At 41.7% G+C, this 13,254-nt stretch overlaps 1 protein-coding gene across 1 annotated transcript; it reads left to right on the top strand.

The window, feature by feature from the left end:
• The first annotated feature begins 1,018 nt into the window (after nucleotides 1-1,018).
• On the top strand, nucleotides 1,019-13,049 carry mvb12ba (multivesicular body subunit 12Ba). Its single transcript, XM_041059602.1, has 10 exons — nucleotides 1,019-1,245; nucleotides 4,864-4,986; nucleotides 5,280-5,387; nucleotides 5,614-5,710; nucleotides 5,860-5,989; nucleotides 6,785-6,928; nucleotides 8,471-8,565; nucleotides 9,081-9,136; nucleotides 9,584-9,643; nucleotides 10,014-13,049. Exons 2-10 carry the CDS (start codon nucleotides 4,876-4,878, stop codon nucleotides 10,098-10,100), a joined length of 888 nt encoding a protein of 295 aa, XP_040915536.1. The 5' UTR covers nucleotides 1,019-1,245; nucleotides 4,864-4,875; the 3' UTR covers nucleotides 10,101-13,049.
• Nucleotides 13,050-13,254: the final 205 nt, after the last annotated feature.

The following is a 13,254-nucleotide window of genomic DNA, read 5'->3' as shown; positions in this document are numbered from 1 at the left end:
GAGTCTCTCTTGAATAACTTTTTTCCCCCCTCAAGATACAAGAGAGTTGGAAGCAATTCCTATCCAGGTATTTTTGGACTCCACATCCAAACGGCACCAACCCTGAATCTATACGATCTCGGGAAGTTGGAATTTTGGACATCCTGTCTGGGTTTTTGACCCCAAGTGGACATGCGTGGGTTGCAGTGGGATGTAAGGTGGAGTAGTATATGATTGTATGGTTCTCTTTTATCCAACAAGTGGTTTGCAAGAGCAGTTCCCAAAATATACAGAATGGCCTCTAGAGGGCAGGAGAGTGTTTCAAAGTCATTGAGGTTAACATTGTCCCTCTGTAAAGTGTTAAGGAGCATATGTCAGGCCATTTGCAGTGGACTGGTTCAGGAGATAGTTAAGAGAAACTGTTAGAGCCAATCAGAGGCAGGGTAGGGGTGGTTCTTCACCCACAAAGAAAAAAAATAACACCTTTACCAACATTTTACCACATTTTACCAACTTGCATGTGAGACCAGAGAGTGATAAGAAATGAAGTGACAAATCTGAGTAGTGTAAGTGCATTGGTCTTAGAAAAAGCCTCAGACTCTTTCCATTCTTTATGGTAGGTATCTAGACACTAATTAACAGACAAGTTCAACCTCAACCATGGCATCAGACATGATCCTTAAATTCAATTTTTTTATTTCTCTACTTTCCCAGTCGTCCAGATCGCAATCGGATGTGTTTGGTCCACTAGTGTAAAGTTTCAAGACTTGCCTGATACCATTCGTCTCATTCATCGCCACTGGATTATATACAAGAGTCTGGATTAAATTAATTAAATTTTTGTATATAATCCACTACAGTTAACAAAATCTTATGTGCATTTGGCTAAGAAACTAGCCAGTATCTGCCTGTTTACATGAAACCTAATACACTTCGCAAATAGCTGTCCAAGATGGCGGACTTTACGTGCCTTTCATGCTCGCGCATGCGCGGCTAATATCTACGGGTGCCTCCGATCGTGACAAGAGGACAGATCCTCCAGTTGGTTGGCTGATCAAACCCACCGATCCCTATCTCCTCCAACAGCTCCACTCAGAGCCCCTCCGGAAATGCAATTAGATGCTAAGCAGCTCATGTTTTGGAGTGGTTTGTAGTTATAGCAGTTTCGTAAAGATGCGATTCTCCCGAAGCTGTGAAAAGGAGTGAGAGAGGATAACAGAAGAAAACAGACGAAGGCCGATCACATCCAATTGTTAACCTCGTTGGGTAAGTGGTCTACTCAACTAGTTAGCAATTTAGCTAGCATTAGCATTTATTACCGATTCGGCGTCTTCAAGGGACACTATGGCATGTAAAGATACTTTTGTCTTTGACAGTACAGTAAAAATAATGACTTAGACATTAAGAATGGGTTCTTAAACCTCCCAATGGATAACGTTTGCCCACCGGGCTGGAAAGGAACACCCCAACCAAGTCTGACAGCCTCACCCGTTGGTCACAACTGGTGTGTGGATACTACTAGCATGCTAGGTGACTAGCTAGCTGTTAGCTGTGTTGTATAGCTAGGGTTTTTTTTCTGCTACCGTTAAGCTATAGCTGACAAACCACGAACAAGAGTGACAGACGCATGCAGATTGTCGTTTAATCACACGTTATATTGACGTGGAAATGACTCACTCGTCGGGTTATCTACACTATTAGCTATTTCTGTTAAACCCCAGGACCAATGCGTGCCATGCCTTTTATGAAGATGGCATGCCAAATTGAGCTGATAAATGGACCCAGTTAATGATGCTTTTCTTTTCAACAGAGATGCTTTCGTCGTAGAAAGTGATGTGGCATTCAACTTAAGTGTCCAGGTGTTGTGGTGAATTCGGTATATAGCTAGTTAATACCCCAAACAATGCTTTGATTCAATAAATAGTGTAAGAAATGGTCCATGCTGGTTTTACCCCAGTGTTTTCAAGTGGCATTAATGTAGTAGTTATTTGTGTTTAGCATTAGCTCCATCTGGTTAAGTGGTGTTTTCACTCAAAAATGTTCTCAGTCATAATGGTTATCTTAAGGTGCATGACAAGTTCTGAGATACAGTCAACAGAGAGTGAACTGTCGGTGCCGGTGTTGTGTGGATGTCTGTTGCTCCGTCGACATGTTTGCCCTTGCCTTACCCTAACCCTAACCCACGGACAGGCTGGGGAAAACACTATTCTAATGGGAGGGATACAGCTTCAGATAGTGCACTGAAGGGGGGATATGCTTTGACACAAGACCTGGATGTTCGAGTGTTATTTTCACTGTCTATGTACCTGATATGGACCTCCAAATGTTTCGGCTATTTGAGGTTTTACAGTATTTGTTGTTTGGGCACCTTTCAGGTCCCAAGGGGGCAAAACACACAAGCATGATGTGTGCTTAGTGGAAACAGGGTATTTAAATCAAAATGCAAAACAGTTATCAACACCAGTAAGCACTAAAAGTGGTGAGTCTCTCCAAAGTCGGCTGGCAGCAGGAATCAGGAGTAATATCTATAATGTACAATAGACCTGTCTAGTGCTTCTAGATAACACAGTTTAATTGCTGAACTCCTATTTACTCTTTTCTGATTGTAACTGTAAAACTGTATGTTTGATTTGACTCATTTGTTCCACAAGATCATCTGACCTCAGTTGCACCATGTACAATATTTGTATTTGCACGAGTCATTATTCATCAAGTGTGTCCCAGTGAGCTCCGATAAACCTCCACACACTTGCGGTCTTGATGGAAATCCAAGGTTTGAGGTGCATGCCCGGTCAGCAGTGGTTAGTACCTAACAACAGTGGTCCAAGGACAAACCACAAACCAGCAACAGGGTGTTAGATGGTATGCTGGAAGTCTGGTCTGTGGTGGCTCCATCTTGTATTATCCTTACAGGATTATTAGCAGCTCTGCTGCTAATGTCTTGGTCCCAGAAAGCACAGGGAACCCTCAGAGGTCTTAGAGAGGCTATGTGTTGGTGGGTTGGAGCTGGTTGGATCAACATCATATAAGCAGTGGTGGTCATAATGTTGCGGTTCATTAAATAATAGGAACATTCAAATCTTCTCTTGATTATTGATTAAACTGCAGAGATAATCGTTCACTGCAAAATATGTTTTAAAAACCATCACTTTTCTTTTAACTTGCAGTTGTGCTCCAGCTGTGGTGAGACAAAAAGGGGGCTTTGTGCATTGAAGTTCCATTGATTGTATTCCTGTCAAGTCTTAACATGACAGACCTATGTTTGAATGGCAAAAGCTATTACTTGTACAGACGAAGTCAGCATTGTTGTAGGTTATATAGGTGAAAAGGGCTTTAATAATCATCAACTACTGCTTTTTGCCACCATCATACAGTTCCTAAAGGTACAGACTGTTTGCTATCTAAGCCTTTGATTTCAGTCATTTACATGGACACCACAATCCAGATTTCTGTTCTCAATCAAGTTAAGGCAGGTAACATGTTTATATTTGCAGTTCTTATGTGGTCTGCACAGTAATCTTTGGGACAAAGCCGTTTTGCTCTGGAATGGATAGAGTTTGATAATGTAACTGTTTGGCTAAAGAAACAATATTAGGAGGCTTGTGTGCCAGCCCATTGGTCAGCAGCCTTGTGGGGTCAGACATCCCCTTACTTCTTTCTTTAAGAGACACCAGTCAGCCTTTTTTACCAAGTTTTATTTTCAGGACAAGTAGTCAAGGCAGTGTTTCCCCTACCATTTCCTTGGGGGGGGGGGGGTGAGTGGCCAGTGTATGACTCTACTGCATTTTGCTGTCATTTACTGTCTCATTTCTGTCCTCTGCTTCCTGTTACACTGTGAGTGTGTATTAGCACCTCCTGACACACACTCCCGAGTGGAGGAGAGACAGGTTAACAATTCGTTCCGTTAAGAGCAATAAAAGCGTCCCAACAAGTGTTATAAATCCCTCTTAAACCAAAGATGGACAGATATTGACCACAAATGTCTGAAAGTCAGGCCAGAATGTCAGCTACGACAGTGATGAGGATGCTAGCAGCTCTGCAGCTGATGGCATGGAAGCTAATTCTGGCCAGGGCAGAAGAGGAATGAATTATTATTAACAAGCTGTCCAAGTTTCATCTGTACAGAATGACAAACTGAAAAAAGAGAAGCTGACAGCTCCTCCTTCCTCCTCGAGACACCTACCGCTCTATTTTTATGTAACACTCCAGAAGCTAAACATATTCAGTTTATTATTAGATAAGACAAAGAGGCAACAAATCATCACACCTGAGAAGCTGGAGCTGTGTCATGATAGCAATGTGAATGTGTCTGTGTGATTGTGGAAGTATGTTGGATTAGTTTGTTGGGGATTTTCATGAAGTGCTCTCTGTTTTTTTTTTTTTTTTTTTTTTTTAAATGCGACGTCATGCACAGGGAATGCTCACTGCTGAGGGTATGGTGGTTACAACCGGGGATGACATCACAGTGTGAGGAGGTTTTACTGCCTGGTTCATATTTATTCATGGACAAAGAAAAGCTGATTTTTTTAATCCATCTAAATCCATCTCACTCACTGCATCTTTAAATTGAATTGTTATCTCACTATATATTGTATGTAGCCTGGAAGATATATTTTGTCTGTAATAACAAATGATACATACATTATTGTATTGTATTATTGTAAGCATGATTGTTACTTGATAGATCACCAGCTCTATCTGTAGACTAAAGGCGATGACCCGTAGGTACAGTAGAGAGAAATGCACATTTTGGTTTTCTTTTGTTTCAGGAACTTGTTCATATTCCACTGTTCTGCTTCTTCTTCTTCTTCTTCTTCTTCTTCTTCTTCTTTTTCGGACCAGTTCCCAAGAAGTAAATCTGTCATGATGTGTGTTTCCTTGCAGAGCTCTGCAAAGATGCCTGAGGTTCGGGACCTTTCTGAAGCTTTGCCTGAGATGCCCATGGATCCAATCACTGGAGTTGGAGTTGTAGCCTCCAGGAACAGGGCACCCACTGGATATGATGTGGTAAGTTCCTGAACACCACTAAGGACAGATTAATATAAAATTACTATGCAAAATAATTAGCAATTTCTAATATATAGCCCAGAATTTGGCAAACTAACAGCACTCGTGTAAATGTGAATGTAGATTGTATTGGTTAAGGTGCAGCTATTTCATCCAGTGTATTCTGGGTCATTTCTGGTTCATGGGGAAAAAAAAAGCTGTAGCTCAGGTAAAAAAGAATCCTGTGACACCCAGATACTGCAGCTGTCGTGTCAGCTTGGTGACCCCTCGTCCGTTGGCTTATGTACCTCCAGGTCTCTACAACAACAGATGGCCTGGATGCTGACCTATGGAAAGATGGCCTTTTCAAATCTAAGGTGACCCGCTACCTCTGTTTCACCAGGGTTTTCTCTAAGGAAAATGTAAGTTAATTCACATCATCTTCCAGCGTTGCATGTGACAATGTTATGTTGTACATAGGTGACGTTTGAATGAACTTGTTTGGTGAAGATTTTAAGATTAACTCTACACTCTGTTCCCATTTCTTCTTTTTTTTTTTTTTTTTGTCCTGCCTTGGCTTATATTTCCCCGTAATCCCCCCCCCCCCCCCCCCCCCCTTTCATTTGTCCTCTATCCTTTTCTCCACAGAGCCATTTAGGCAACGTTTTGGTAGACATGAAGCTAATAGATATCAAAGACACTCTGCCTGTGGGTTTCATCCCGATCCAGGAGACTGTTGACACTCGTAAGTAATCAAGTCAAGAAAAAAAAAAATGTAACAACTTGCTGTGTTCATTTTCAGAGAACCTTTTTTGGCATCAGTGTGTAAGAAGTCAGCTGACTGCAGTGGAGTTTTCTCTCAGTCTGTCTGTCTGTCTCTTGTTTGTCCCACAGAGGAGCAGGCCTTCAGGAAGAGGCGACTCTGCATCAAGTTTATTCCACGGGACTCCACAGAGGCAGCCATCTGTGACATCCGCATCCTGGGACGCTCCAAGCAGGCTCCCCCTCAGTACACCTTTATAGGGTGAGTAGCTTGTGATTACATTTTAGTTTTGGTTGTACACTTGGACTTTCTATGGACAAATAATTGTCCATAGAACAAAAAAAAAAAAAAAAGACCAGGCACACGCAACAGAGAGAGAGAAGATGTAGCTTGGACTTAGTTTTCCCTGTGGAGTTTCAAACTTCTCTTGGCTCTTTGCAGTTGGTGCCTGTTTTGTTTTACCTCATGCAAATGCATGTGGACACACGTGCATGCTTTGCAGATGTTTTAGGAGGAAGGAAATAGCACTCAACACAGCTGTTAGACCTTAGCCATACACACAATGTGTTTTGGTGAGCAACCACTGAATGTCAGCATAACTTTTGTTTGTTTAGAAGAAAAGCATTGAAGTTTCAAGGTTTGGAAAAAAAAAAAAAAAATCTGCTCCTGCTGAGATATGCAGAGGAGGATGTTCTGGTAACTATAAGTCACAGGGGCTCTCTGTGGAGCCCAGTCTTAGCAAAGTCATGCAGACCAGAATGTCAAGCAGGCTCAGCGGCTGATCCAGCTTCTGTCTGTTGCTGGGTTCTAAAGGGAAAACAAAGGAGAAAGTAAGAAACGTGAACTCAGTCATTCATGCTCATCCCAGAGAGGCTTATCCAGCCTTATTTCCTCAGAGAAAGTATTAATAAGAATGGGGAAAATATGGCACATGCCATACACTCCGGGTGGGTACATGATGGACATGCTTTGTGTTAAGCCTGTCTACTTTTCTACATTATTGTTGGTCTTTGCGGGTTCTTTCTGCTTATTAATGCTTATTAACTTGTTTGGCAGAGAGCTCAATAACATGGGAATCTGGTATCGCATGGGGAACGTACCCCGGGCCCAGGACTCCACACACACACCCACCACCAACAACATCCAGAATGTAAACTCCTCGTCCAGCTCCGCTCCAGTTCCATCAGCTCCTATGCCCAAGTATGTTCACGTTTATGATGTGTTTGTACATGTATCCTGCATTTCCACACATGGCTGAGACTCTCTGCTCAGTCCTGAATCAAGGAAAGAGGATGTTCACTGTCCTTGAACATCCTTTCCTCAGGGAAAGGGAAACACATCTATATTTAGACCACAGAGAAGTGGAAAAGGTGTCACTTCCAGCTGGCAAATGAAGAAAAGCAGTCCAGTTACTGCCATGGTGATGACACAAAGAAACGAGGAAAGTTGTTTGCTGTGAAGTTACATTTCTCTGCATTCTTGGATTTGTCAGATCACTCTGAATACCCGTTTTAAAGGGAGATAATATCCTGTATTTAATCAGGACATTAGTACTGGTAGTTGCGCTGGCTCTTTCTTGCTCCTTGATAAGATGAGATCGAATTTCATATTCAAAGTAGCTATTTTATTTTATTTTTCAGAAGGTAGTTTCAGGGTGTGCAAACAGAGGGGCTGATTGTGTCCTTGTTTGGAGCCTAAGTGGTGGCAGATGCTAGTGTTGGAAAAAAAAAATCATTCCATGTCCTGTTCAGCAGTTTTCTGTGATGGGGTGTAAAGGTGTAATACTGGTGTAAGGTGAGCTGACAGACACAGAGTGGGTCTGAGGAAGTAGGCCAGCGGATATTGATCAGACAGTATGCTAAATACAATTGTGGTCAATGTGCACCACACACCAGGGTCTGGTTTGGAGTTTACAGTGACAGAAGGAGTTATGAAATCAAGATGATAGAACAGGAAGGGGGTAGGAAGCAGTCGCAGGAAGCAGGAAGGAGGAAGGAGGAAGGAGGAAGGAGGAAGGAAGCAGATGAGACTTGATTATCACCAGGTAAGACGTGTTACACTGGGGTTCAAAACATTTCAGCAGATATAATAAAGGATGATTATGCTTATTATCAAGTCTACAGTGGGTCCAAATGTGTATTCTTCATTAATCCATACTTTGGAAAAAAAAAAATCTCAGCACAGCAACAGGATGCTGTTCTGTGTCTCTTGATATTCTCTGGAGCACAGAGGATGATGACCTTAACAGCTGACTGCTGTGTTGGTGGTAGCAGGACATTGTTGTGGCCAGGACCAGCAGGGTGTTTTCTGGGTGTTTTCTGGCAGTTGTTGTTGTTCAGACTCAGTTTCCTGGTTTGATTTTTTTTGTGGCATGGTTTGTCACCAAACTAGAGGAGACAGGTGATGAACCACATTAGAAGATAAAAGATTAAAGATTGAGGTTTATATGTTGAGAAAAATCTACATCAATATAGAGCAGGGCAGTGTACTTAATCATATAACATGAGATGAAATGCATAGTTATTTCTGGATCCTTTTTGGTGAATGTGACGGCAGAAGAGTAATGATGAAAAAGGAAACACCCTGGAGGACCCAGCTGTTTCCTGTCCTGCAGTCCATTCCTCTTTGCTCCTGCCCCTCCAGGTTTAGAGCTCAGAGTGTAAGTCAGTATGGACTAGAATCAGCGGACAAATGCATATCTTAATGTTTTTCTCCTATTTCTTTATTCTTTTTTGTCCTAAGGCATATTTCCATGACCCTCCCTGCCAGCTTCAGAGGGAAGAACACTACCAGACCGGACTATGAGCACCAGAACTCCAACCTGTATGCTATCTCAGGTCAGTTTCTTACTGTCCTCTTCTCAACATCCTCTTCAGAAGTTTCACAGTGAGGACATATTTTTGTAAAATGCAGTCATTGTGGTCAGTGTTCATGTCGGACATAAGGCAGTCAGTGCTGATGACTGAAAGTTGTGACAGGTTATGATTAGGGTTGGTTGGTGTGTGTGTGTGTGTGTATGTGGCTTCTCGGTATGTTCAGTGTCAAAGGAACATTTTCCAAATTAGCTTAGATTTACCACCACCACTAGGTAATATAATGGGAAAGCAGTGGCAGGAGCATGTACCAGGCATGGACCAGCAAAACCTGGACTCACTCATAGAACTACTAGAGGACAAGTACTCCATAGGGGACCTTTGAAGGCCTTGCCATGAATCTTAGGACGGCATTTTAGTGGCGCCGCAATGAACAGCACAAAAAAACAAAACAAAAAAAAAAACGCTCTGACCATTTGATATTTTCCTGCCCTTTAAATCAGCTTTGCCTGTCACTCATCTTGAACTGTGTTTTTCAGCTATGGATGGAGTGCCTTTCATGATCTCTGAGAAGTTCGCCTGTGCCTCCTCCGACGTAAGTTACTTGACTTTATATGAGCTGAGCTTTAAGTTCTTGCGTTCAATCAGAAACTTGTGCACACAGACAAACACACTTCATAAAACCTAGCTTTAACAGCCTTTTAAATTGCCTTTACAAAGTGAGGCCCAGTGGAGCTCAGCAGGCTCCTGTTTAAAGGTTCAGCAGAGAGCCTCGTTTTGCTCTTCTGTATTGATGAAAACTAAAAAAGTGACAAAGTTAGTTTAGTTTTTATATTGTTTGTTTTTTTTCTTCACAACCGTCTGGTGACCCCAGGAAATAATCTCTGAACCGCTCTGCTTTAGGTTTACAGGTAGATATTCTGAAAGGGCCACAGATCTGAAATGTATAAAAATTACTGTACAGGAAACAGTCGAGTTATTGAACTTGAACTTATTTACATAACTGCACAACTAACTAACCATCGGTGATGTGTATGTTCAGCTGCAGCAGGTGGATCTGATGGGCATCACAATCAAGTCACTGGCTGAGATTGAGAAAGAGGTGAGTCAAGTTGGAGTTATTGTTCTGCTAAAATGAAAGGAGAATTCCAGTTTAATACAAAGTGTTACTTACAGTCCATCATTTTTATTGGTTATGATAACATTGTAACCTTCTCATTAAAGTGATTGCAGCATTTCTACATCTCAATTGCATTGCTGCACAGGTTTGATGTGAAGAATGTGTGGGGAAATAGTAGCTTTTAAAATCAAACACTGCGAGATGTGGTTTAGTAGAAATGTCCCTGTAATCACACAGTGTGTCCACCAGATGTCAGTGTGGTCCTTAGTTTGATCCCCTTCGTGTGTCGTGTAGAATGGGGTGATGTCTGTCAGTCCACGGTTGAAGTAATGTACGATTCTCCCTCCATCAGTATGATTACAGTTTCCGCACAGAGCACAGCGCGGCAGCTCGACTCCCCCCCAGTCCAACGCGGACCTCCCTGAGCTCTGAGGCCTGAGGAATCCATCCTCACTCCCACCCATCAACACTCCCCCGCCCCCCCCACCAGATACCAGCAGGAGAGACCTGTACACAACTACTGACCTGCCTACAGCAGTACTGAGAAGACAAAAATTCAAACAAAAACAAAAAAAAAAAAACTTTTCTAACTTCTGGGAGATGTCGTGCTCTTTCTGCGTTAGTTGAAAGTGAAGCTGAAAACACTGAAAGACAGAAGCAGAACTCTGAGGGACTCTGACGGTGTGGCTGAAAACACTACGCATTGGATGGATGAGGGATGAGATGGCTTTCAAAATAAGACTCGTGATTTTAAAACACATTTTTCTGAAAAGAATCGTGGAGTGTTGTCCCCCCTGTTAACAAACAACCACACCCCTCCTTAAGGACATGCTGTCTGAGATGGGCTGAGAGTCTGAAAACAGCAGATGTCATGTTTAGCCTTCTTTGTTCATGACACACCTGCTGAGGTGTTCCGGAGGACAAATCATCCCAGCTCATGTGTTGGAAATACAAAAGGAAACTTTATGGATTTTTTTTTTTTTCTAGCTTGTACTGATCTTCTTGGTGTGGAATGATCTCATTGTTGTCTAGATGTTACTGTGATGTGCTGGTGTGACTGTGAGTGCACTTTGTGTTTGGGGAATTTAAGTGTTCTTCCTGTTTGCTCACAGGTATTCTGTAAACCACTCCTCCATGGTGTCTGGACATGAGCCAGCAGGTTTTGGGTTTAGATATGGAGCCACTGTTAGTGTTGTTTAACAAGGGACACGGGTTACGCTGCTGGGCCACACACACACACACACACACACACACACACACACACACACACACACACACACACACACACACACACACACACACACACACACACACACACACACACACACACACACACCTTTATTCTTAGGATTCTGTAAACCATAACTAATGTAATGTCTGCTGTTGTAGGATTGGCTATCGTTTTCCTGTGTTGTCACACTTTTCATATGACAGCTTCACACTAGAGTTACACATGTAACTAGAGTTCTGTGAATTCTGGATTACTTCTGTCTAGCTGCTGTTACACTTGCTTCTTTCAACTTAGAGGTAGAGATCATCATGATCAAAGCAGAGTTCAACGATCCATTTACCTTCATGTGAAAAAGCACAGTTCCCACTAAAACCATCTTGAGCTTATAGGAAAGTTGTGGTGATAGTCCGTATGACAAACCTATGTCAGTTGGTAACACACACAAAAAAAAGATTTGAGGTTTAATACCCAGCCCTAGTTTCTTTACATGATAGGAATTATCTTGACTGTTTTTAAAGGGTTAAAGTTACTTTTCTAAGCACAATATTTAACAGACAGAAAGATGATGCAGTCCAAGTGTCGCACATTGTCGTGGATTCTTCATCATACATGAACAGAGGTAAAGTTGTCAAACAAAAGTGCTCTCAGTGCATGTTCATCCTCAGCTCGTTTTCCCCTTGCACCCTTTTAAACTGTTTCTTTTAACTTGAATGAGTGAAAATGATTTTTAGCAGTCTGATCATTTTAGTTTTAAACACCACTACCCACTCACAACCACTAGGGCTCAGTTCTTAATGAGGCTGATGGGGGGACTTGGACACCATGAAGGAGGAGGAGGGGGGGGGGGATCTTTGAACCAGACTCCCATTTTCACACGTCCACAGTCAGTGTTCTCCTGCAGCACAAACACTGTATAAGAGCTCACTGGGCACCGGACCCTCGTTAGTGGAAAAAGACCCCACAATGAACTAAAAAAGGAAGAAAAATGGAACATGTTATATTTGTAACTGGATATTTTTAAAGAAAAATATCTGACTACAAATGCAAATAAAATGTCATGATGTACTGTACATTGATGGGGTGTAGCGGTAATGTGCCCGGGATGGGAGCTGGGTAATCATGTTCTCAGTAATTAATCACAGCAGTTTCATTCATTCATTAAGGCCAAATGCATTTTCATTTTACTTTCAAATCTTTGTTTTAATTTGCTCTTCATGCAAACTTAAAACTTTGTTTTTCAGTTACTATTAAGCTACTCCCTGCAGATGTTTCAAATGAAAAGACTACCAGTTTGCTCGAAGGGGCACGATCATTTCCATTCTTGGTAGGCTTTTAATTTAGCTGTTTTTAGTTTGAAACTCTGCGATTGTTTGAGACATCACAGCATGTGTGATAAGCTAAAACTGACTGTTACATATTGGCATTAAAAGCCCATCTCCACTTTGAAACGCTGTCAATAGACTAAAGACTCATTTCAAATTCAGACTTTTCTTTTGAAATTCTCTCTAACTGAAATGTTTCCTTTATGTTAATACAGTATTGTACAGGGATTTTGGTGAAGGCCGAAGGCCCTGTTTAATTGTTGTTTTTTGTTCACTCCATTTCATCAGACAGATGTTACTTTATTTTACTTATTTCCCAAAAGTGTCTCTATAATGTTATTAAGTCATAAATGCATGGATTAACTCCTTTTACTTTATATTTTTGTTTGATTAATGTATTAGTCATGTCAGTATTCTGACCACATTCCTTATTAAGGCTCTTTGTTGTTTTCAGAAATGTAACCTACACTAGTTGTCAGTTCCACCGGTGACACATTGTAACACAGTGAAAAGACGCTGTGCCTCTGAGCCGACTGTACTGCCTTGCTCTGTGATTAAGCTACGTGTGTATCGTTTGTCAGCTGTTGGTGTTTACTTCCTGAACCGTTTAATATCTTGACTAATACGATGTCCACGTTAACGAGGAATAACAGTCCTGCTTTGATTACACCTGTTAGTTTGCATGCGCGGCGACATGAGGTTTTCAGAGTTATTTTTGTAGTTTTATGGATCGGTCAGTCAGATTTCACCTCATTTTATTCACTAAAGAATGAACAAAACAAGTTTGGACTGACTTTGTATAATAAGGAAGTTTTATTAAACTCTGATGAACGGACGTCCTTCAAGCTAAAGCTGGATTTTGTTTTGGTCTGAATGGTGAACAGTGGCTGGATTTTTAGCTTTGCTGTGCTGAGTGATGTCTCAGTTATGGACGTGGACATTCAGCAGAACAAAGTAAATATGAGCAAGGCAAGACACCTCCACAGGGGAGCATGGGGGCAAAGAAAGGGTAGGTGAGAAGGTTATATGTGCCTAGAGTA

The sequence above is a fragment of the Toxotes jaculatrix genome, chromosome 16, assembly GCF_017976425.1.
Source record: "Toxotes jaculatrix isolate fToxJac2 chromosome 16, fToxJac2.pri, whole genome shotgun sequence".
NCBI classification, from domain to species: domain Eukaryota; kingdom Metazoa; phylum Chordata; class Actinopteri; family Toxotidae; genus Toxotes; species Toxotes jaculatrix.
The sequence above is the reverse complement of the archived record's forward strand: the minus strand, read 5'-3'. Positions and strand labels throughout refer to the sequence as shown.

Coding starts and splice junctions, on each gene's coding strand:
- mvb12ba (XM_041059602.1), top strand. CDS start 4,876: ATGCCTGAGGTTCGGGACCTTTCTGAAGCTTTGCCTGAGATGCCCATG. Junction 5,388..5,613: donor GGGTTTTCTCTAAGGAAAAT/GTAAGTTAATTC, acceptor TTTTCTCCACAG/AGCCATTTAGGCAACGTTTT. Junction 9,137..9,583: donor TCGCCTGTGCCTCCTCCGAC/GTAAGTTACTTG, acceptor GTGTATGTTCAG/CTGCAGCAGGTGGATCTGAT.